The 26147-nt window shown below is 45.5% G+C and overlaps 1 protein-coding gene across 7 annotated transcripts in view; it reads right to left on the bottom strand.

Annotated features, from left to right (window-relative positions):
* Window positions 1-26147, bottom strand: part of DISP3 (dispatched RND transporter family member 3) — a 138277-nt gene that overhangs the window by 76244 nt on the left and 35886 nt on the right. For all 7 annotated transcript variants that reach the window (XR_014573366.1, XM_083803143.1, XM_083803144.1 and 4 more), the window contains one exon: window positions 23055-23162. Coding sequence is in view for 5 of the 7 variants with exons in the window: in XM_083803143.1 (XP_083659269.1) it covers window positions 23055-23093 (39 nt within the window). In the remaining 2 variants the exon portion in view is untranslated. The remainder of the gene's footprint in view (window positions 1-23054; window positions 23163-26147) is intronic.

The raw sequence follows: 26147 nt of genomic DNA, 5'->3' as shown, positions 1-26147 counted from the left end.
TTTAACAATGAAGCTGAGTTTTACAGCGAGCGTAACAGGCTAAAGCGAGTAGGTTCTTCTAGCATTAAAGCTGTAAAGGGATCGAACTATCCCCAAAGACCTGCTTTTTCATTACAGCAAAATCCAGCGAGCCTTTTGTACCTCCATCATTTCGGGATAGCAGAGCACTCACCTAACACCTGGCGCTCACGTGAGCCCTCAGAAGATTCGTCTCACAGCAAAGTTCGTTTGTGTTATAGCTCCAGCGTACTCATTAATCTGACTGTACAGGCACAAAGTCCCGTTGTTTCTGTATTGTGGTGTCAATAGCTCAAACCAATTAACAGAAAACGAGCGCAGCTCGTCTTAAATCACAGAATCACACAGTCACAGAAGGGTTTGGGTTGGAAGGGACCTTAAAGAGCACCTGGTTCCAACCCTCCCACTAGTCCAGGTTGCTCAAAGCCCCATCCAACCTGGCCTTGAACACTTCCAGCATCCACAGCTCCTCCGAGCAAAGTGTTTATTTCATTCCATCAGCAAATTTTAACTGACAATTACAGCCATTGACTGTAAGGTGCCATGCAAGGTGCCTAAAGCCCGTGTTCCCACTGCATTAATCCAAGTGGAGACTGGAAGGTAGACAAAGGCTGCTGAAGAAGGCACCTGTCAAAGCATTCGAAGGAGGAGGCTGGGGAGACCATGCACATAGCTTCTAACCATTCTCTGCAAAACACTTGGCCTTTTTCTTCCTGTTCCTCCTTTTCCAGAGCTCCAGAATTTCACAGACATATGTTAGAAAAGAACACATACAGGATTTAAAGAAAGTGCAGCTGCAGAGGTTAAACCTGTCACAACTGTGACGTGAGACGGTGCTGGATTTACAAAGGGAAAAGGCTTTACAGACAAACAGCAAGTTCTCTCCGTTAAACTAAAACCGCAACTGATTTCCTGACAGTCTGTTTGAAAGCAAATGGTGATGATGGCAAAAGGAGGCTTTAGGCTTCCCCTCTAAAGCAGACAAAGTTCTGCTGTTTGGAAATGTAGATGAAGGCCTTTAGTTTTCCATGTGACATGGAAGTTAATAAGAGCAGATAAGGACTGCAGAATGCAAATTCCTCAAGGGGGAAGTATCACTTACCTCCACGAATACATTCTGCTCGGCACCCTCTGGCAATGGAGATCCTTGGAGCAAAGCCAGCTGATCAGGGGAATAGCAATGAAGGGAAAGCCAGGTAACGGCTGTGGTCGGCCAACAGTGATCACTGGCCCAAGGATTGCTGAGAGTCTCAGGGCAGAGAAATTAGTGGTGTCAGTTAGGTTTCATTCACAGAACTACGAAAAACCACAGAAACAGATGTGTGTCAACAATTCCAGAACCGTCCCTTCCGAAAGCACTTTTAGAGTTTTCATTCAAAAGAAATTTGTGACAGGGACCTACACTGTTCCACCTCTACCTCTGAATTACTGCAGCTCAGCACTGGAATGCTTGGGTGCAAATACCGACACGGCAGCTCCCCTGTTCTCAGAAAACAAAAATGTTGATTGATGGTGGGGTAGAGCCAGCCTGTATCCAGCCCATCCACTTCTGGCGTGTCACCCACAATGCCTGCTTTCTTCTCCTGGTCCAACAGAAATGTTCAAGGGATGTTTTACACCCCAAAAATCTAGACAGGACCCTGTAGGATGCTAAGGAGCCCTGAAGAGTACGTGTGTGCCTCTCCGCTGGCAGGTGGCTGCAGTGGCACCTGATCAAAGGCTATTCTCACACACACACACACGCATACATAAATGCTCTGGCAATCAGACTGAGTCGCCAGTTGCTGACTTTGTATCAACATCGTGAGGTTGCATTAGCCACATGCTGGCACTGTAATTCTGATTGTTTTCAAATACATTGTAATAAAAGGCTAATTACCACACATCTCTAAATGGGAGCTGATGGCACGTAGGATGATTTTGCATTGGTGACACAAGCAATGAAGGATTGCACACATTCACCTGCTACCTCTGGGACACCTTTCCTTACACAATGTTTTGTTGGTTTTGTGGTAGAGGTTTTAAACAAGCACATGAAAACAAGAAGGAAAAAGCAAGCTGACAAACTGCATGAGATCTAATATGTAGATCAGAGTCCTGGGAATGTAATCCATCAGAAACCATTTAAATAACACATGGCTACAGAGCTCTGAATCAAATCTGATCCACATGTGCTAACAAGTCATGGACTTGCTCACCAGTATGGCTGCGTATCTCCAGCTCAAAGCCATTTGCACACGAGCACACAAGTCTTGCTTGTGTGGCACAGAAAGGTGCACACTCGTGTGGACCCACAAATGTGCACCTAAACCTGCATGCAGCAATCGAAAAACATGCAGCTGCCCCTAAATGCCAGCACAACCCCTCCCCCAAATACACGTGCCGTAACACTGCAGCAGATGCCACGTTCACACTACGGGCTCCTCTCAGCCCAGCTGTATGGGTCAGCGGTGGGGAGGGATGTGACCGGCACCCCAGAATCGCTCACCAGATTGCTGTGTGTTGCAGGGAAAGGCCGAAATGGCAGTGAGCCTGTCAGCACCGGCCTTCCCCCAGCGCAAGGAGCGCTGCCCCGGGGGAAGGCAGCACATCAGCATGCTGAGGGCTGCCTGAGCTGAGGATGTGCTGCTCCTCCTTCCAGTCCCACCGAGCGCAAGGCACAGCAAGCCCATGAACTATTGAGCTTGTGTGGTGACCTCTACAGCTTGCAGCAGCCACTCCATACATTATTAATGCCACTGTCTGTGCCAAGGACTGACCCTGCTTCCAGCCAGGGTCAAGGTCCTTTAATTATGCGCTGTGAATTAGCCCAAACTGGGTGAACACAGAAATGGAATAATTTGCCTTTGGGTGAATGATCAAGTGCCCTGAAGACGAAGCAATCTGAGGAAACATGAGCATATAAAATCCTCCTCATGCACAGCCCATGAATAAATGGGGAAGCGCTCACCAGCATAGCCATCTCCATTTCACCCTGGAATGTGATCCATTTTCGTAAAGGCAAACACAGCAGAAGCACGGTGTAGGAAAGGAAGCGCGGCCCCTTCCCATACCTGCCTGCCACTCCATGGGCACGTTTGTCTGAGCCGAACAAATCTATGTAAACAGAAGGGAGCCAATTAGCAGCTGATGCAAACGGTTCAGTGGAAAGTTATTATTTAAAAGCTAGTTAAGATAATTAGGGGGCAGTTTAATTAAAACATCATCTTAAACACAAAATGAATGCAGTAGCTTTCAAGCCCAGCAGGATGCACAGCTAGTACTTTCCCCTGGGAAGTTGTTAATTAGTGCTTGTAGTGACTGCAAATAATAAATAAAAATAAAAATATTCCCATAAGCCTTAGAAATATTAGGAACGTGGTTCCTTTCTGTCCAATGCATGCCCCCTGCTCAGTCCCTAGGGCATGCCCAAAGAGCTTGAAGCAGAGCATCTGCAGGATATTGCTGAAGATTAGAAAGCTGTAGGAACTCAGCCGAAGTTTTTGAAGGTCTTTGTTTGCAGTTACTCTAACTGGCGCTGACAGCAGAGAGAACACCACCGGCATGCCCAAAAACCACACCCCCAGCTGGCCACGCTGCAGGTTCGCTGGGCTTTGCACTTCGTCAGTTCTCATACAAGGACCTCTGTCATGAGAAGGTTGTTTATGATCAGGAATTGAAAGAAGCCTCATTTATCCTTACTGCGCAGTCAGAAGAGATACAGCCTCGGAAAAGTCACTCTCAGGTACACAGCTGCGGAGTCTCGGTTGCTTCACCAAGAGAGACACAGAAACCTATGCAGAATCCAACCCCACACCTAACTCTGTCTCCACAAGTGGATGAACCAAACTTTGTTCCTCTTAGAGAGTTTTGCAAAGCTCTTGCTGCAACATTGCAGAAGATCTGACTCTGATCTCAGCAACCCTGGTGTTGATCAGGAGCACCTCTCGCTTTTTCACTCTGCACGCTGATGCAAACAACGCTGAGAGTGATGCTGCTAGACAAATGGTGAGAAGGGAGGACAGCCACAGCATTGTGGAGGACATGCAGGTGACTCATCCATTTAAACAGCTAAAAGCAGATTTCTCCAGCAGCTAGAGAAGGAGATGCTCCAACTCACACAGAAGATAATTGCTAGGGCTCTCTACAGGAGGGAAGGGCTCTGCAGGAGAAGAGATGGTGCTCACAGGAGAACTTGAAGGGCCTTGAGGAACACAAGTGACAATGTTTTCTCAACCAAACAGAGCTGAGCTGTGTTATCTAATTCACAAGCTATAGATTCTGTGTTGCCCAAGGGGAGGGGATTGCATTAATTACTTATGAATCAATTGATCTGCTGCTATTTCAGGAACATCTACCTAATGGCTCTGTAATAGAGATGATTCCCAAACAGCAGCTCCCTTACTTAACACAAGTCACCCCCCGAAGAAGAGCAGGGCAAGGGCCTGCAGTACAGGGCACTTTCAGGATGTAGGGCACACTGCTACGAGGTACTGACCATGTCTATTCCTCACCTTGTTCTTGCACCCCAATCCATATCAGCACAAAGCAGTTGTGAGCTGTCGCCACTGGGAGTAAGACTGTGTCGCACCCATCTCACCCTGGCAGAAGTGGGGACAGCAGGTAAAAAGCACCAATGAAATGGGACAGGAGCTGCCCCCCTGGGGGGATAAATTCCAGAGTGACGTTGTCAAAATGACAGGGAAGGAAGGTCATATCTCCCTCTGTCTTTCTGTTCACATACAAGGAAAAATACACCCAATTCAGGTGTGGCCAGAAGAAGGGATGCAGACCTTCAGACAGCAACCAACACACGTTAGAGAAGACCTCAGGGATTTCCTACGCAGTTGTTGTCAGACAGCTGCAGGACTGGGGAAGGCAAATACATGCTTTATAACCTTTTTGCAGCCCTGGACTGTTCTAATACTTTTGGGCAGAGCCTGCATTTGGCCCCTTGTATTTGACATTGGCAATAGTTTTCTATTTTGAAATGCATAACCCAGTTGGTTTCCCATCAGTGGCTTCCTCCCGGTTTCATCTCCCATATGACCTGCAAATGCATTAAAGTGTTGAGATTAAAATTTCTAAAAAAAAAAAAAAAATATATGTAAACAAGATACTTGGCATGCAATAGATGACACTGCTCATTAACGAACCTGGACCACTAAGGCAAGGTATAAAATTACTCCTACTGTTCTGTATAGACCCTCCCAAAAGCCACAGTTCAATCTGGGCAGTTGTTATATTTCCTATAAATACAGAACGTCTTATAGAAGACAAAAGCATGTATTTTTTTCTAGTTTATCACCCTAGACCAGATCCACAGCAAGTAACTCTGCACATGTAAAAGACCAATGGCATATTGCTAGTTTATATCCTCCACAGCCTACGCCCAAAGTATCTGGTGGATGCTGAATGCTGGGCTCACTCTGTGTATTCTGTGTAGGAAGCACACACAGATTTCTTTCTGAGCCATCACAATGGAAACATTCTGTCCCTGTATGTGACCCTTTCCATCACTGCACAGTAATCAAAACCTCAGTCTACAAAGAGCTTGTCCCTGCTCTATTGAAGCCAGTCATAAACTCATATTCAGCCCCTTCGGGTTGGGAAGCTGGCCTAAGACAGCATGAGGAACTGACAAATACCTGAGATGTACTTTGGGACTACCCCACCTTGCACCTGCAAGCTGCCAGAAGCTGAACCATCAATTAATTAAAAGCTGTCTGAATATGGCCTAGAGACCCTAGTCTGCAAATTTAAGGCAGAAGTTTACATTTTACTCGTCACTTCTTCTCCTCTCGAAGATGTTAAAGTATTTCTGTCAGTTTATGAATGTACCTCTCTGCTCTGAAACAAGTTCAGAGACAATTCAGTTTTACAGGAGAAGCCTTCTTTTGTAGACACATTTAAGACAACAGGAATGCCGCTCATCAAAGTCTTCCTGCTACTCTGTGTAGCTGAAACACAATTACCTACCACCGTACCATTCTTATCTTCAGCTTCTTTCCTAACTAATTAATTTCTTTGTCAGTCATCAATTCTCTCTGCATAAGAAGGGTCAAAAGGTGACCTGTGCTCACGGCAGATTTGGGGGGGCGAGAAGGGAATCCATTTATAGGTAAGAATTTGCTCACGATGGTCTACATTTGCAAGGGATGCTTTCCAGTCACTTTGTTGCTAATAACAATCTGTCAACATTTATCAAATTTGTGTCTAATCATCTCATCTGTAGTGTCTTTTATTTTAGCAAAACATCAAACTAGAGGATATTAAAGAAAACGTCTAGACTTGCACAGCTCTATTCAGCAAAAGATATTGAGGCTTTTTATGCAGAAAGTGTATATCATTATAGCCGTTTTATAAACAGGAAAATGAAAGCACAGACAGATCAAATGACTTGCTGGAGGTAGCAGAGCAGATCACTGGCTGAGCCAGAAACAAACTCAAGTGCCTCGAGTATTGCTCCACCGCCCTGTATGACACCAAGGCAGGGCCAGCTCATTCAGCACTGAACACAACCGCTCCTCAGCCGAAACTGCGTTACGAGAACCGCATACCAACAGCACACGGCAATTTAAGACAACTGCCACCTAGACACTCTCTGATTAGTGCCACCCAGTTCTAATTCCCATCCCATGGTACTCAGATGGTAAACACCTGAATTCAGATTTCATCAGGACAACAACACTGTCCGATCACCAGCCGAGCCTGTTTGACTAAGAGCCTGGGGTTTCTGCTTCGCTCTCATCCATCCCTCACGGCTTCCAGCAACACACCAGCTCCCAGCCAGGAACCGCAGCCATCTGCCCCTGTGCCCGGGGAGCAGCAGCGTTCAGAAAGTCCAGGACGGAGCGGCAGGCAGGGAGCAGCTGCGGGAAGGGAGAACATAGAGGCAGGGCAAGCAGCTACCAGGCGTGCAGCAGCTGCGGCTTCAGCCTAAGGATGTGCTGCAGCTGAGCACCAGGCTGGCACCGAGAGGTAGCAGAGCACTGGGACAGGGGCACAGCCTGGCAGGAGCCGTGGGTTAGGGTAAAGACAGAAGCTTCAGGGCTGGTGGCAAGGAGGGAAAAGAAAGGGCTGGCCTTGATCTCTGCGTTGTCTGAAGTGCCCCTATAGGGAAACATCAGGATTAGAGGGTTAATAAAAGCACCGTGCCTTGTGGCCTACAGCTGCTGACTGAATTGATCCGGCTCTGCCCATAGTGACTTGCTGCGCAAGCACAAGGCATGCATGAAACATCGGTTCAACGCTGACCTCGAAGGCAGCATGCCAGTTACTGCACCTAGTGACAGCCCCAGCAGCAGCTCTTGTTCAAGGGGAGCAGTGGCTGAAGGGGACTCGAAGGAACTCATCACTGAGATCTAAACGAATCCGAATGACATTTGCATTTCATTTAGATTTAATAAGATAGTTATTGTTTGTTAATTATGTGCCAATTGATTACCGCAGCAACATATTTATTGAAGAGGAATAATTCAGCTGAAGATGCATATCCGACTCATCTAAATTGAATTAAGCAGATTCAAAGTGATGTAGTGTCATGGAGCACACATCCTCCAGTCTGATGCATGCGCTTTGGAGAAATTCCTACACGCTGGAAGAAGATTGCTACACTCTGGTCCACAGCAATCTGTGCCCAGGAGGAAGTACAAGCCATGAAGGACTTGTTTGTAAGACACTGGGAGCCTACGTGTGAGCCCACAGGTCCTGAAAGCCACAGAGCTATGTTCTGTGAGGGCTCCATGCCGTGCCAGTAGGGCAACTTTTGTCAAGAAGAGATGCACACACAAACACAAACATGCAAACATACGAACAGGTGGAAAAGTACACAGAAACTCACTTCCAAACCTGGAAGCTGAAATCTGTTCCCATGCAATCCATGTTTTCAGTAAAAAGCAAGTTCTCACTTCCGCAAGACTCCACAGAGAGCTGAAAAAGTGGGAGGTCTGGCAAAGGTCACCCCTACGGAAGGTGAAGCAGAGGCAGACAATTCGCAGCTTGCATGCCAGCTCTGAAAAGGAGATCTGGGGTATGTGGGGATGGGGAAAAATTAAATCCCATTTGATGGATATGAGAAACTAAATGATCCTCTTCATGATGGTCTTCGCACACAAGCAGCTGCAAATCAGAGGATTGCTCCAGCTGGGAAATGTCAATTGTATGGAAATGTCATCTTCATTGCAGAGCTCTCCTGGGGCTGCTGGAAGCTGCAATTCAATTGCATTAATTTCCATCCCTCTTTCCCTATCTCCCTTTCTCTTTTAGTTTTCAATCTTTTAACCTTTATTTAAAAAAAAAAAAAAAAAAAAGAGCATATTTTCTGCATTCAGTAACATTTTGTAGCTATAATTGTGCAGAAAGGTTAAAGAGTTTAAATTAGAAAGGTCACTGCAGGATCATTGTGCAGCTGGATTCACACGTTGCCTTCAGTTTAGAAAGTTAAAGATAGCACTGAATAGCTTCCCGTGCCGGGGCTGAAGCCTCAAGCATTTCAGTAAACTCTTAGTCCTTATTTTTCAAATAGCCCAAAGGTTCCCAGATCTCAGGAGTTTTTCAACAGAGAAATTTGTAACTTGAGTTCAAACTGAAGATCAGATCAAGAGGAAGAAAATATGTACACAGCTGAAGGCATTCCCCAACCGGAGGCCACTGCACTTGGAGGGAAGAGTCTCCAAACCAGGGGAAATGCCAGTCGGGAGCTCACGACACCTCCAAAGCACCCAGGCATCAGGCAGTTAGAGTTCACACTTCCCACTTTGGGCATTCTCCACTTTCTTTGCCCCTATCCCAGCTAAACCTTACCTTGTTTCATAGGAAAATAGACTAATGTATGCCCCCGTGTTGCACTGCAGGAGGAACAACAAAGTGCACGGGGGGACAAGCAGAAGGCTGGTCAGGAGAGAGGGATTACGTGCATTACAATTGATTTTCCACTGTTAATGAACCATGAAGTGCTTGTGATTGCATCTTGAAGAGATTTATAATTATTCATTGAATCTCAGAAGATAATTAAACTTCATTAAACACAGACATGACAAGCTTGCACAGTAAGAATAAACCCCGGAGCAGGTTTCTGATAGAAGAGGGAGATATGGTGTTGGGAGGTGATAAAGAGAAGCAGGGGAAATAAGAGGGTTCTTCACTAAAAACAATTTTGTCCAAATGAGAAACTGCTGCCCTCAATGTATTTTTTTCTCCTGTTTTTCCATCGTTTTTAAGGGAACTTTGCTTTCTCTTTGACACCTCGTAATCACACCATAGCTTCTGCCTGACATTAAGGGCGCTTATACAATCCACTTACCTATTCTGCACCAGTTGCTGTGTGAAAATGCTCTACTGCTGTAGAGGCAGTGGGCACTGGTCTTTCTGCATGTTTACCAAAGTGTCTGTGATGTAAAAACCCAGGTTATGGAAGGAGCTAGGGAGAAGCAAGGGGAGGCGGTAGCAGGGATGGCAGTTCTTCACGTGGACCAGAATTCCCAAACAGTTCATCATGTGAGATAGAAAGGGAGTGCGTGGCTCTTCCAAGTAGGCCTGCCTTAGCTTGGGACCCTGTGAAAATTTAGACCATGTAGTCCATATTCTAGAGCTCTATTAGAATATAATGCCTCACATACTAAAGGCTATGCGAAACATTCAATACTAGCTTAAATGATGTCCTAGTTAGATAGAAAGTGTTTGACTAGAGATAAGCAGAATCTAAGAATATCTCAGAAAAGAAAATTATTCATCAAAGAAGGAACCCACTGCAGAAAGAAAAATCTAACAATAATGTGCACTGCTGACAATCAAAGGAATCTTGTCCAGTTGGTAGCAGTAACTGAAGCCATTAACCAAGGAGAGCATTTGTTCGAAATGTTATTGTTGTGCTATTGGGAGCTGTCAGTGATTACAGCGCCCCAGCCAGGTAAACATCTGCATCCTCAAATGCAGTGAAAGTAGCCACTTACTGGAGTACTCTGTCTTCTGCTCTTTTTAAGCCAAAACCCCCGCTGTCTTGGCTTAGGGTGATCTCACTGCTTTTTGCTATGTTGCATTTCCTGAGATACACAGAATGACCAACTGGTTCCCCTTATGTTTTCTCCAGTCTCCCGTATAACATCAACTGCCCGATCTGCCAGGGGCCGTGCAGCATCAGGCTCAGCCAAACACCACCTGGGGCACCACCACTACCGCAGAGCCCAGAGGTACGTGTTCACAAAGCAAGCAGGAGGGTATCTGTAGGAGAAGTCAGCCTGGAGAAAAGGACAGAAATCTCAAAGTTGCCCAGTACACTCACTGCTCCTCTCAAAGGGCTCTGTTTTCATTACTACCCTCCTAAAACTGAACATCAAGAGCTTTCAGCCCCGAAGCAGTCTGATTTTATTAAGAACCGGGAATGTTGACATGATATAAGAAAGACCCAGAGAAGATGCTTCTCCCACCAGGCTGACATAACTTTGCTGAGCACACATGCTCTGCAGAGCACAGTGCATAGGGGATGAGACAATGCAGTTTGTGCTATATTTCTGGCAGGAACATCTCTTTCCCATGCACACCCAGGGGAACAACTGAGCCCTACAGCTACATCTCTCTCATCTCTACTTCATTTTCTATTCTTGCCTGACATAGCACCTCCTCTTTCCCTTGCCTCAGACAGACTTTAGAAATACAGGCCTTCCCTAGCATAGTATAACTGCAATCAGAAGGTTGTAGCTAGCATTTCACCACAGTAACGTTGCCAGAGACGCCCAGTGTACGCAGCCCAGCACAGTAATGGGCACAGATGAAATGAGGGATAAACAGGCAGACACACGGGGGGCAGTGGAGCAGCTGAGAGCTGTTACTTATTTTCTCCCCTAGACGATGTCTTTGGTTTGGGTACACAGAGAAGGGTTCAGGTCTATCAGGCCTAATTTCAACTTGGTGCAATTTAACTAGCGAAAATTCACAGAACTCCATTTGTTTAATCATTTTGTTAGCCAATTAAGCTAAACTGATTTAAGCAAGGAGCGAGCCGGTCTTGCTGTGTATACCCAGAGCACTTGCTCCAATTTAACTGGCTGAATTTAAAATCAGTTTCAGGAAATCAGTGCAAAGCCTGTAGAGGGATTTCCAGTCTTTGCAGAGAAGAGAAAGGCCAAAGGGAGACTGTCTCCACCCTAGACTCTTCCTGTCTTCTTCTGCAATGAATCACACATCCCAGCTTTGCAATGAATGAGGTTTCTGAAGGCAGCGTTTACTCTGGCTCTCACCCCTGTGCTGTAGCACCATGTGTTTTACAGCATTGTCAAACATAATGATTCCTACCCTGGAGAGAAATTGGGTCCCATTTTATATTTTATTGCCTCAGAAAGGACATTTTTTACTTTCCACAGTCCACAGTTGGCAGCAACAGCCCCATAAATCTTGCCAAATGCTTTTTGTTGATATATTGTCCAGCAAGAAGTCTGTGAGGCTGGGGCCAGCATGGAGTAAACAAGTTAATGGACCCCTGATCCATGTCTGAAGAGGGAGAGCAGCAGGGATAAGGAGTGCTGCAAAGTCACTGCAAACAAAGTCCAGCAGCTGGTAGGTGAGCTAAGAGACCTCTGAGAGTTTGTTTCCCTTGCTTCATGCAGAATAACAAGAGGCAGCAATGTTTCCTAGCATTGAGCTTACCCATGAAAGGGGGCCTTACACCAGAAAGCTCACCCAGCCATGGTGTCAACTTACTTTGCCAGTCAGTTTTATGTCTGCTGCAAGAGCTCTGGCTAGCTCTGATAGGGCACGACGGTGGGGAAACCTGTGGGAGTCCTGGTGCATGCCAGCAGAACTCGCTGAAACCAGCATAAAGGAAAATTGGAAGGAAGTGAAAAACAAGAATATATTTGTGCTGGTGAATGTCTCTGCGTAGGAATGGATTTCACAGCTGAAGGGACAAAGTGCACTGGAACTGCACGGTGTGAGCACAGAGGAATGAAAACAGGGAAGAGAACCTCACTGCCCAGAGGGAGAAGGCTTGCTGCAGTCGCTGTGCATGCTTTCTGATAGGAGAGCTAGCACATGCGAGATTGTTAGAGGTAATCGTGTTGGACATGGCTGCAAGCAGTCCCTGGAAAGCAGATGAACATGTTTGTAGTTGCAGGGGTGTATTTTGGTACCTGTGTTTCTAAACTTACATGGGCAGTGATGGAAGGGAAGATGTTTGTTCTTGCGTTACGGGAGTACCCAACATTTGCGCTGTACATGTGTCAGCTGGTTTAGGAGTAGGAATGCATGTAGGTGACGTGGTCTCCTTGTGTATTAGCACATGTATATACAGACACACGCTGTCCTTGAGCCAAGCCCTCATTTCTAATAGACTTGTTCTTTGTGGGTGATGACAGAGCCTCTGCCTGAGAAAAAGAGATGTTCAGCTTGATTCCTCTGGGCAGCTAATGAACCGCTTCCCTCCTCTCCATCTTTATCCCCGTGCTCCTCCCCGAGCTCCAACAGCACTTTGTGTGTAATGAAGAGATAATGCCATAATGACTTGGTATGTTACACTCAGCCCAGTCGTAATGCCTTGGAACAACTAACTGCCACAGTGCAAATGCTCTAGCAGCTCAGCTGGTTGTGTCCAGTTAATACAAAGCCCTCTATGCCTCTCCAGGCGGAGGAACTATTCAATGGAGCTTCACTGCACAAAACAGAACCAGATCTCACAGTGCCAAATGTCCCGAGCTTTACTGCCCCACGCTTTGCCTCCAGCCATGGGGCAGGAATGCGGTTGTATAAACACAGTCTGTACCAGTCACTATGGTTGGCTCTGATTCCGTATGAACTGAAAATTCTCCCGAGGCCTCAAGAACAAAAATACTGCTAACCCTGGCTGGAAGCATAATGAACAGGGAGAAAGATTGATTGCTGTGGCTGTAATTAAGTGAGAGGCTTTGACAGCCTCATAAGCTGCAAAAGCCAAACCAGAGTCCTGATGTGGAATTACCATGGCATGGCCTCCCTCACTGCACGCCGTCACCTTCTCCTTTTAGGGCCAGCGCCTTAGGATTCTGAGCACGCAGCTGCCCTGCTCCAGGTTTTATAGGCTAAAAGTCATTTCAGGGGAAAATGGAAGAAATGAGCTTCCCACAGCTGAGTGCGATAGGAGGCTCACGGACTGACTATGTGTGGGAAGGAGAAGCAACTGTCGAGCTGCCTCCCACCTTGCGCCTCACCTGGTTATAAAGTGTCTCTCCAACATGAAGCACATAGCTTTGCATCCATTTATAGTCTGTGAACAGTGTCTCATACCCAGGACAGAAGGGCGTGGGGAGTGGAGGAGGAAGAAGGAGGGAATAATTATCCACCAAGGACTTGAATCCGATGAGATTTACACCCTTCCTCAGCCATAAACATTCCTGAGAGCTCTAGAGATACAAACACACTCTCTCTGCAGAGAGGCAAATGCTGCCTGCTAACCTACAGCTGCTCAGCCTCCCCTGCAGGCCAGTTTCCTAAGGATAACCTGGTTCTCAAAGGGGTTGCAGCTCTCTCCATCCCCATTTGCACACAGAAGCGATGTCTTCATTGGATATCTTTTTCACAGTGTGAGTGGTGCCCTGAGCAGGCCAAGACATGGCTTTTTTCCCTTAGCGTGGCAAGTTGAGGTTAGAGGTCTACATGCCAGCCCCGCCATTTTGCAGCACAACCACACCTGTATGTACCCACATGATAGAACAGGGCACCACCCCACACCTCTCCCTCGGTTTCTCCCCTTACGCCAGCTCCGTGGGCACCACCCCACCCCTCTCCCTCAGTTCCTCAGCCCAGCTCCGTGCTGGAACAGCTGCATGTGACAGCCGAAAACCAGGATCCTCACTTTCAAGTCAAAAGAAGACCTCCCCAGGCAGCTTGGCAGATATCTCAAAGATCATCGCAGCAACCTCCTTTCTGAGCCTCTCTGCCCTCTTCCCCAGTGTCAGTGTTTTGGCTTCCTGTGATGCACAACCCTCTCAGCAGACCCTCTCTTGTAAGCCGTAACCCGCATTTTTGCTGCAGCTCTAGGGAAATGCATGGGTCATGGGAAACCAGATTTGTGCCAGCCCTTGAGCTCGCACTGAACTCACAACGAACTCGAGAGAGACGGAGCCTTTCCCATCTCTCTGTTTGCGCTCAGCCTTCCAGCACCGTTACTGCACCTCGCCGTCCTCCTCCTTCAGTCCTACCCAGAAAGAGAAAACTCCTCAGCCCGTGCCACCCTCAGTTCCTAGCACACAATTCCCTTTCCTCAGATTTGCCCATGGCTACTGTCCTCTATCGCACTACAATGTTTTTACCTGCTATTTTGAGGATGTGCATGTTAAATGTTTATTCCTCGTTGAAGTGATTCTCGAACCAGGAATATCCCTCCCACTTTACAACCTCCTTGAGAGGTGACAGCTCCTTGCAATGAGGTGGGGGCACAGAGGAAATGAGAACTTGATCCTGCTCCTAGCTCTGGCACCAGCGTTTTCCGTATCGGTTATTTCTTTGGGCTGCCTCCGTTTCCCCTGCGACTGCCTCACAGGGGCACTGCGAGACTGAGTCATCCGGCTTAGATAAAAGACTTCAGATGAGAGGAACTAGGAAAGGGCACAATTATCTTGTGACACGGTGCCTTTGAACTTCCCAGTAACCAGGCAATGGCTCAGCTAGCAAGATCCCATTGTAACCAGCGTCTGAGCCCTACTGGAGAACTGAGCGGTGTCGCCTTAACTTTGCAGTGCCTCTCCCCAAACGCGTTTGCAGTGCGTTCCCTGGGCCAGGATGTCTGGCCCCAGCGCAATCCCGCTTCAATCTCTGCCCATCACGCATTGTTGGCCTTGAAACTCGGAGCGCCGGGGGGTGACAGACATATCCGGAGAGTGACAGCCTGCCGGAGTCAGCAGAATGCAGCCTGTTGCCATGGAAATTCGAGCCCCCTTTTTCAAGCATCTGTGCAGCTCAGGGGAATGCGGCCAGCTCCCACTGTGAAAAATCTTTGTAAAGAGTCCCGTGGAGAGTTGGTTTTGTATCCCACAATTGCTCTTTGCTCCCCAGCCAATTATGTGTTCTAGCAGGAAACGCTGGACCATAGCTTGGCTCAGGATGTGTGACGTCAAGATGCATTGTCTAACAGATGAGCCTGCAACCAAAGGCACGATTTTCTAGTACAAAAACTCTGCAGGAAAAAATCAGATTTTGTTTTTTTTTTTAATATTGGAAAAGATCCATTTTCACTGCTATGCCACAGGACATCACCAGGTGTTGCCATTGAAAAGCATGTTTTGGGGAGATCTGCTTATCTGAACGTGCAGAAGTTGGATCTTGGAGGTTTGGTTTTTTGTCCACTGCATTGTTAGGCTTTTTTGGATATCGACAAAGGCATTGTAATAGGTGGGACACCTAAATAAAGATGAAAGATAAAACCAAGCAGTAGGACAGAGGGGTGTTGATGGAAAATTCCAGAAAACAAACCAACATTTTTGGCTATAGCATATCTTGTAACTGCAGAAAATGGAAGCACAGAACAGGAGTTATTAACCCTTTCTTTAACATTTCCAAGCTTCCATCACGTGTACCACTTACACAGATAAGGGCGGTATTATCACCAAGAATACTTCTCTACGTGTACAAGTTCCTGATATCCTGTGTCAGCTGTGTATACTGCATATACGTTGGCATGTGCTCAAAGACAAATGTGCTCATGTATCTGTCAAAAACTTTTGTCATGCCTAATTAGCTGCCCTGTTTTCCCCATAAGATGGCTTTGCATCCAGAAGTTTATTTTCTGATCACATCGATCCTCTCAGCTCTTACGACGTACCAGGTATTTACCTGAGGCTGCTGCTGGTGGAGGCTCTGCTGTACAAGCCAGGTAATGAGCACTAGGGGCAGGCCTGGGCTTTCAGAGCTTCGGACAGCTTCATTAGCCAAAGACCGCATGTCCAAGCTGTACAAAGAGGCAGGGGGTGTGATGTAGAAGAGCTCTAGCCTGAGACAGCTCTTCATTGCATTGTTTTACGTGTGACCCTCTGGGAGCGGCCAGCTGTTCAAGGAGATGTGATAATAAGCTCTCCAAGGATGCTGCCTTTGCGACATCCAAAGCACAGGCATTTGAGATCTTCCCCCAGCAGAAGGCCGTGACAAAACACCCTCAAGACTTTTGCTTTCAGGCTTCATTCCAGTAGCTCTGAAACACACTTAGAAGTCTAGCTCAACATACCAGGTTTCTCATGCAGCTTCTTACCCCACAGATAAGCAATTGTCAAATGCTACTGTAACAGAGGACTGATGCCTTTTCATCATCAGTGGCCCAAAGCCCTCCCCAAAGGCACTGCACCCATGAGATATACATATAGAGAGAGATTGTTGAGCATACCCCCTGAAAGCCACGGTTTATGCTCTATAATTCCCTTGCCTAGCAGTTTGAAAAGTTCCTTCTGAACTTAGCCATGGAAATCTCTCACAGTCCAAACAGCTTCCCCAGAGAAGAAAGAGATTTACTTCCTGCTTGTCTTTCCCAAAGTCTTTTTCCAGAGAACTACAATAAATATGACAGGCACTGTAAAAACCACCGAGTACGCTATTTCTGTTCCTCTTCCCACCACTGCCAGTATAAATATCACCCTGAGTCCTGGGAGCCAAGTGCCTAGATAAAAGAATGCTCTCATTGGGCTGGGGAACTGCATTCTCCAGAAAGAGGGAGGGAGGGAGGGGGTTCCAGGGACACCACCAGGAAATATTTTCCCACTAAATATCACATCTTCTCTCTTGGATACTAGCAAACTATTATTATGATGCACCGCAGAGGGTCACTGTAAAGACAGACCACCCCAGCCACTTGAACATTTCTGTAGCTCTCAAGGCTGTACGTTGGGGTGAGCCCTGCTTGTCCTTCCTTCCCTCACTCCTGCTAACAGAGCTTCTTTTCTCCATACTCTGCTGTTGGGAAGCGATTAGAGATCTCCAAACTAAGGCTGCACGCTTTCACACAAATCCTCCTGCAGTTCTCAGAGGACTTGAATCTATGCCCAGTCACTTTATAGGCTAGCAGGCAGGGTCACAACGGTCTAATCTCATAATTTCCTTCCCCCAAAGAGCTTGGAACAGGGGACTCTGCTCATAGTTTTCATACTGTTAGGGCTAAGCACCCCTAAAGGACCGTGCAGCCCTTCTTACCACAACAGAGAACCACCACATGAGCACTTTCTCTCTTGTGACCTTCCTGTTAGCATCCCTGACTCCAATTCAAGCACCTGCATCTCCATGAATTTGCTTCCAGATTACCATGAATTTATCTTCAGACTCATTTTCCTTTTCCTCTTTTTCTCTTTGCTTGTGAGGCTTTACCTGTTTGGCAGCTTCATTACAGGTGACCTTCAGCATTGGCTTTGTTTGGGAGGTGATTTAGAAACAAATTACTGATCTATTTCGTTCATCTCCTCCCTCTTACTGAAGGCAGCAAGAGCAGCACTGGAGAGGATGTCTGAAACAGCACATTTTGAACACATTATAGAAGGAGAGACAGAGCAGAATACCATCCTCCACCACGGTGCAAAACAAAGGGTCCAAATTGCTCTTGAAGAAATGCCAAAACAATTGCACGATTTATTCCAAGGGTACAGGTGAATCTGATTTAGATCAGTGAGGAAACAGCTCTTAAGGAATTGGGGACTCTACTGAGAACAGACGGAGTCTGCAGGAAAATGTGGGAGGCAGGTGGCTGTTGGTAAGACAGGATCGCTGTAGCACATGGGCAGAGCAGAAGCAAGATGGACCTTGTTTTGGTTAAATCTCACTGGATCCAGCGAGTAGACCTGCTCTCTCTGAATCAGGCTAAATCAAAGAACACTTATATGTCTCTGTTTGGCACAAACTGAAGCAACAGAGGTCACCGTTCAAATCACAGACAAAGACAAGGGTTGAGCACGAGCTACAACTCACAGTTGTGAACTTTATTGTAGACTAATGGTTAGAGGAGCATTTCTGTGTGTGTGTGTGAACAAGAAAAATAAGAAGATGAAAAAGAAAGATAATGAGAGCTGGATCATATCACCAGGAGCAGTTAGAACATCAAGGGAAACCTAAAACAAACAAAAAGAGAGAAGTGATACTAGAGAAAAGTGTGATTATAGAGTCCTCCCCTCCTAAGTGTTACTAACAGCTAGAGAGAGTTAAAAGCAGAGTAAGTGGGGAAGCAGGAGTTGGGGAGTCCCTGCTCTTGTGGCATAAAGACTTTTCAACCATTATAGCATAACATGTAGAGGGTATACAAGCAGCAGGCGCTTAAATGAGTTTCAAAGACCTGAAACACTGGACCCACTCATGAGGATCTGATTCTTTTTCTTTTTGGCAGTGGCATCCCCATTAGCCAACAGTACCTGAGCAAGAGAAAAGCACTTACAGAATAGCACTGCTGAAATTTTAGTGCCCAAGATGCAGAACTCTTGGATTCTCTTGGATCCTCAGTAACATCAGCAAGAGGGCAGCAATCAGTGACCCCAGGAACAGCTGAGAGCTCTGCCGAACTGCATTCTTAGCCTGGGAGCTCACAGTGATCTGTACGTCATGCGTACAGTCTGCTGTATGACAAACATATTGAGAGGATCTATGTGATTCTTAATCCGCGTAGGCTCAGGAAGAGACAGCACAGACACGCTGAACTATTTGGGGAATAAAATTAGTAGCAGGCTGTGTTACACAACCATTTCAGCACAGTGACTTATCAGTTGAGGAGAACTCAATTTACAAACAGAAAACATACGAGGAAAGTCAAGACTGTAAGCAAAGCATTAACAGAAGAGCGCAGTAATGAGACGCTCATGTAGGAGGTGATTGGCTGATCCATGTGGTAAAGAGCAGCACAATGTGGCTACGGGGAAATAGCAGGAAGAGATTAAGTGCTGACACTGAAGTGCTATTTCCAGCTGACATTTATCTCTGCCTTGGAATTCCCAGTTGGAGAAAAGAGGTGACAACAAACAGGAGAAATTTACACTGGCCACTTTATGCAAATCTAACCTTTCTGCACCTGCCAGGTGGGAAGCATGTATTTACTCTCTGGCTGCCTGGCTAAATTGGCAGAAGCAGCGAATCTGAACAGAATACAGAGAAGGTCAAAGGAATGTGGCTCATGACTGTAATTTCAGGACCTGTTACAGGCATTACAATTTTAATGTGGCAGTTGAGAGATATACAGCATAGGCAAATGAACTGGCAGAAGACAAGTGCATGTGCCAGTGTATTCTTCCACATGAGGATTTCATTGCTCTCTGGTGCATAGACTCGGAGATGCTAACCTGTTTCGCAGCCCTTTCCTGTGTCTTGCTCATTAAGGACCTCAGCAAATTCCTCTAGCTCAAGTACAAAGAGTGATTAATTTTGGACCATGCAGATCTGAGTTCAATCTCCTTTGTCACAAAGACTTTTCAAGATGCGAAGATGTAAAGCTGAGCAGTAACTGCGAGATGTCCCAGTCTGGGGATGAATTTGTTACAATTTTAAATAGAAAGATAACTTAAATGTACACTATCAAAATAACGAGTTCATACTGCACTCTAACAAGTGAAACATAAATTCTTGCCACCCTAGAACAAGATTGCCCTTTTTTTTTTGGCATGCTAAATATCTTTGCAATATATAGTCATGTTCAGCTTTTTACATTAAAAAGACTCCTTTTGTTCATGTAAACAAAATGCAGCCATCTCTTGGGTAGGAAGTAACACAAGAGCTCTGTTCATTGTACAGAAGACCAGAAAATAAGTAAAGGCTGTCATATCTGCCTAACAGTATAGGGGAAGACTTCAGATGGGCTGCAGGTGCCTTTGCACCATAATGAAACACGGTCATGACCCAGGAAATTAAAAACAATGCCCTAAAAGTAAAAATATCCTGAATTTTCTATCTTCCAGCTCAAGAATGCAGTTGCACAGCCCTGCTAGCCGTGTGCTGCAGATGTACCCTGCTGAGGCACTGCTTCAGTCAAGGCACAAAGGATAATGTCACATTTTCCAGCTCAGTTTGTGCTAACCACCAGCATCCCCCAAAATCTCACTAGCACTTGTACACTCAGCACAAAGCCTGCGTTTTCAAACAGGACTAACAACTCAGGATCCTACGGACATAACGCCTTCAAGGGATTAATTTCTGAAAAGTACTCAGATCTTCCTGCAGCTTTAAGGTATCAGTGGCTGGGCACCCAAAAGCACTAGATACTTGTGGATAAGAGGGCTGCTGACAGCCAGCATGTTTTAGAACTTCCTGAAGTCTCTTGATTTCAAAATCTAAGTCACTTTACATCCTACCAGATTGGTTTATCAAACAGGACACTTTCATCAATAAGGGCTTTGAGGCTTCTGACCGTAGGTGGCACCGGGGTCAAACGTCCAAGCTTTTCACTGCCCCTGTGAAAGACAGGAATTGACTTCTGAACAAAACAAACCATCTGTGGCATCTTGTTCCTCTAAGATCTCCAGGGTTTTAAAAAGAAGATGAAATAACGCAATGTTCACAGTAAACACCATTGAAATGGGCAACGTTTCAGCAAGTTCACTGGTTCCTCAGCTGATAAACCATCACTGTGCAACATTAGGACCAAAGCAAACGGCATTACACTTCAGGGCCTCATGCAGACAGAGCTGACAGGTTCCCAACACTGTCCTGCAGATTTCAGGGTTCTTTCAGCAGCTGTCATTCAGCCTCGTTTTGCTTAGTGCACAAGAACCGACAACAGCCCGAGGTGATCTGGTTGCAGGGCACACCAGGGGCATATTTCTGAATGGGGCACACCCCCACGTTGCCCCTGCCCTGCATCTCTGCCTGGCTGTTTTTGTGTAAGAATGGGAAAAAAAAGAAAGATTTATGAAGGGTCAGAAAAAGAAAAAGAAAGAAAAGCAGAGAAAGAAAAATCCCACAGGATAAAAGAGCTGAGAAATTCAAGGTAGTTTTAAAGCAGTTAGTGAAGTCAAGGGCCCAAGCTGACCTGAAGTCACAGCAGTGAGAAAGGAAATGGACTTTAAAGGACAGGCTGAGATTTTCAAAGCCTTTTCAACAACTTGGATGTTCATTTCCATTCATTTTATTGGATTCTGGCCAACAAAATCCTGTGGGCTGCTCTAATTCTGGAGGTCTGAATTCTGAAAAGAGGATCTAGACTTTGCTTTATTGTTTATAATTTTTTTATAGACCTCTATAAAGAATCAGTGAAAATAACAACCCTTTCCTACATCATCAGAGATTCTGAAGGGTCAAGAGTTGCAGGTTGCAGAAGAATCATCGCGGAGGATAAAAGGGAGTTACAAAGAGACTCCAGAACAGTAGAAAGGTGCCTGGCATTCATGGTCTTGTGGCTCTGTTGTTTTCCCCCTTTTTTTGCCGCAATGGCTCCTTAAAATGTATAGTATTAGATCATATTTCCCCTGAGTTACCGGAGTCACTGCAGCAGTGTATGGAAAAGCAGGAAAATTACGCTGTCTTAGGAATTTTCCACCTCATTCCTATCACATAGTTATTTCATCACCTCACTACACGTTGGTCTGAAGGCAGTATCCAGCCCCAGGCACTTTGCACTGTACAGGACTGGCAGCTCCTCCACGGGACTAAATGCTGAGAACTGGCTGTCATGGAAGTCCACAGTATTTTGAAGGACTTCTCATACCCCATAGGCTCATGGGCTTCTCCCATCCCAATTCCTGACACCACAAACAGCCCACCAAATGCAGGTTGTTTCCCTTTCCTGTGCAATAGTGGAAAACTGTTTCTTCTGTTTTATGGTTCTCATGAGCTCCAGGTTTACGACGGCTTGGGGCTTCGGTTCTGTCAAGCTGCTGGCTGCCCAGCAGGTAAAGAAAGCAGTAAGCGGAAAGTAATTGATAGCAGCAGGTAGCTCCAGTAAGTTTCATAATCAATACAATTTATAGCTGAGACAGCTCCAAACACTGAAGCAGGGAAGCCCAGCTTAATATGTTTATAACCTTTCTCATTTCTTTTTGCTCATTTTTATTTCCTTACTTCTTTCAGTAGTGTTCAAGTACTAATTTCTCCATGGACATAACAAGCTCATGCTTCATTCACCATTGTCTTACAAATGCCTTGTAAATTGATTTACCTGTATGGCAGAGGGGAACTGCCCTAGATCTCTAGGACAGAGAAGAGATAAGACACGTGGCCTTAATCTCAGCAGAAAGTAATTTAATTTTTTGTGGTTGTTTTTATTGGATTTAAAGTGAGCATAAATGAGTAAAAATCAAATGAAAAAGAATTACCCCCCCGTCCACTGCATCCTTCCCTCTCCCCCCCCCAAGAAAAAAAAAGGTATAGGGAGGAAGTGATCATTAAAACAAAGAGTTTTCATCAATAAATGGTTCCTTAATTTCCAGCATGTGTAGAAGGAAGGATGACTTCAGTAGTTCTGATGTCAGGACACTGTATGTAGATTTCTCACACGCACCTCGTATAGTTTTTCATGTCTTAATTTCTCCGCTCACAAAACAGGGATAGAACATATCATTCCCTCCTTGTGGAGGGTTTATTTACCTCATGCACACTGAGATCATGCAACAAAAAGTACTCATTATTTAAATACACGTTCTCTCTGTACTAAAAAACACAATTTGCAACTGTTCTGACAGGTGACATAAAACAAATCAACAATAAATCAAGCAGTTACGGCTTTCTGACAATGACCAAAGACTGCATCAAGAAAGACGGGAGATGTTTCCAAGTTTTCTTGACGGATCCAAGTTTAAATAGTTTACTGCTCACACCTAAATGTTCCAGCTGACTGTGCCAAGCACCCTTCAGACATCCTGCCAGTCTTGTTATTGCATGCACACACACTCACAGTTCTGAACTCTGACAGTCTCTTCTGTCCTGGTGTTCGTGTGAGCTTTAATTAACATGGTAAGAGGCGCCTCAAGAGGTCAGATTTGAAGGGCAGGAAAGCAGTGGTAGAACTAGGTGTTACAAGGACTTTCTAATGTTTTTGCACAGACAAATTAGGATGCAGGAAGGAATCAACCGATATTTTCCCCATGGCACAGCACAAAAATTACCATGCAGTCCCAGAAACGTGTGCTATGTGTAGCACCTCCTACCTGAAACCCACTGTAATATCCAGAGATTCTCTTGCACATCCTTTTCTGGTGAGTTGGGTACCGAATCTTTCTCCTTCTCAGCAACTTCTGCTTCCCAATATGATTCCTCTGGAAAAGGAACAGCATCAAATTGATTACATGAAGAAAGTGGGTACAGCAAATTTTTCTCTGTATCAAGAGCATTTTTCTTCTTCATTTTTAGCTGAAAAGGGAAATGGAAGAGCTGATATTCAGTTCTTTCAAAACTTTTCACAGAATCATGATCAATATTTTTCAATACAAAGACAAAAAAAAGCAAGTTTTAACCTGAAAAAATGTCTGTCTTGTTAAATATAAAAAGCTGATAATTATTTCAAATAGACGGAGAATAGTCATACTACAGAATCATGAAAAGTCCGTATTTGTCAATTAACAACACTTTTCGGGAAAGTTTTCATTAAAGGCCATTTTCCAGTGAGTAAAAAACACACACTTTTCAACGTAATGCTAAAAATAGTCTCAGGTGAAAGAGCTCAGTAGAAGGCCTGTTCCATGCAGGATGTCTCATTGTGTTCCAGTGACTCAGCGACCTCAGACATGCTTCCAAGCTGCTAGATGTTCTTCTAGAACTATTACATAAACTTTTCCTTCTTCGATAAACCTTTTTTTATATAATATTGTTTAGGAATAAAAAATATAGGCAGTTCCATCTGAGGAATGCAAACCAAGGGCATTAGAATTCAAGGTATCCCATTTAAACAATCACTTGTCCTCATACACAGACTAGCAAGTGTCAGGAAGGCAATCTCTAAAAATACAGACTCCCTGCTGCTACAGGACAGAGGTACAGTCATAGTTAGATGGCTACTTCTGAAAAATTTTCAGAAGAAGTTACCTCAGCCTTTTTATTGTGAGAACCATGGCCTCTTGAGCTTACTATGAGAAGGTTTTCTTTGTGACTGGGACAAGTTTCGTGGGACAAATCTTCCTAGGGGGATAAAAGTGAGAAGCCTCCAGTCAGGACCCGGACAGGAGCTTAATTCTCCCATGTGCAAAGATTCAGCCCCAAAAACCTAGGTGTGCTCCAGGCCCCACTGACAAGCTCTCAGGAGGATGCTGAAAACTATTTGAGCCGCCCATTGTGCGATTCTGTGATTCTGTTCCTGAGCCATGAGCAGGGACATTTGTCTTCTTCCCTGGGAGCAGTGCAGAACCAGCCATGTTTCATGATACGCATCGGAACAGGACTCCTCAAGCAACGCCCAACAGCAGCAATGCCAGGAAGAGATACTGCATCAGGAAGAAGATTTCCCTTTCGTTTTAACACATTTTAAACGAATGAATAATTCATCCTGGATGACTTTGAGCTGAGGCGACTCTCCATGTTACCACCTGATTATATGTTCCATAAAAAGAGATGACAGCAATTTATCTCTTTTCTCTTGCCTGGTGGGCTCATGGGGGGATAAATATGCTGCCACCAAACTGGAGTGATGAATCATCCCTCAGAGCAACCAACGACATTTTTAGTGATTTGGCATTTAGTGCTTCCCAGCGGGAGTGGTAAAGAGAGGAACATCAGCATAAACCTTCAGGAAAGGAGGGAAAACTATGGGCAATGGAGGGCTTTGTTCCCTCTGTTCATCTCCATAGGATTAATTCATTGCTGAATACCCAGCAAAGGCACCCGGGCAGACGAGCCTTTCTCCTGAAAGCAGTGGAGTCTGTAAAGATCAGGTGCTCACACTGCTGTCTAGTGTTAAGGAAAGCAACTAATAAGTCTTAACCTGTTTTATTATTGATTGAACAGTGGGTTTAGGCTGGAGAAGAGCTCCGTTCGACATTCCCCAGAATCACGCTTCTTTCCCCTGGGTCACTTGTATAACAAGTTGTATAGCATGTGCCAGTCTTTCAGCTGGAAAATGGGAGTGAGAGAGATTTGTGCTGGGCATTAAAGCACGCTTAAAGGCAAGAAAGGACTTTAAGAGGGTGCTGCTCTGGCTAGAGGGGCTCTGTTCTTTTACCCATGCCCACTTAGGCGACCCTGAGCCTCTCCCAGGAGGGGACCGTTAGCTCTGCCAGCATGGGGCTTTTTGGATGATCTGAAGCCACCAAGCACAGATCTGTTAGAGTAAAATCTGAGAAGCGAGGGCTTCCTTTCTTAAACAACAAGATGCCCTGATATTACTGCAGTCCTTTATGGGACATCCCTTATGTTTATGGGCACATAGATAACTGTTGTCATGCTACACCAAGCCAACGGCAGCCAAGCGCCCAGTGCTCTTGCCCCCAAACAACACATCCTGGCTGTAAGTTCTCTCCCCTTGCTGCAGTCCCTCTCCCACACGGCCTCATGCTGTGCTCTGCTGCCAGATGCACCCACCAGCACAGCAAATGAAATATTTCCTCGTGGACATATTGTGCTGTGCACATCCACACCTCTAGTGCCTTTACCTTCACACTTTATTCTGCTGTCTCTGTCCTCCCTGCTACTCCCAGCCTGCAAGGGGCTGATACAGCATGTAAATGTGCTACAAAGACACATCCTCCCCGCCCCCGTGCTGGCTATGGGGAACATAAAACACAGCAGAGATTGCTGCTATTTTATTATTTATGAAGCTTTGGTTATTTCATGTATAAATAATCCATGACTGCAAAGTGTTGCTGGCACCGTAATTGAATATTCATGAGGTATTTTTGTTGAGAATTTTCACCATCATTGCAAACCCAGACACAAAAATAAAAATCATCATAATAAAAATTTCATCTGTCATTTCACAGTTTCAACCTCTGGGAAAGAAAATCTCTCTCTCTTCCACCCTGAGGAATTCCTGAGACAGGGGGAACGAAGCAGTGGGGTTAATCTGGAAGGCAGGTTCATGCTGCATTGGAAAGAAGCAGGCACATCCTGCATCCAGCTCTGCCTGCTGTCTCTGAACATTGTCAGGATGCTTCATCTGTGGATGTTTGCTGTCTGCAAGGAGCAAATGCAAATTTCCCCCTCTCCTTCCTAGAAACATCTCTCTTTTCAGGTTTAATCTTAGCCAGAACCTTGATAGAGAAGCACCCAAGTGGGATATCTCGGCAAGCAAAATGGAAGCATGTTGCTGCCAC

Source organism: Anser anser, assembly GCF_964211835.1.
Source record: "Anser anser genome assembly, chromosome: 17".
Classification (NCBI taxonomy): domain Eukaryota; kingdom Metazoa; phylum Chordata; class Aves; order Anseriformes; family Anatidae; genus Anser; species Anser anser.
Note: the sequence above shows the minus strand (reverse complement) of the source record. Positions and strands in the feature narration are given on the sequence as shown.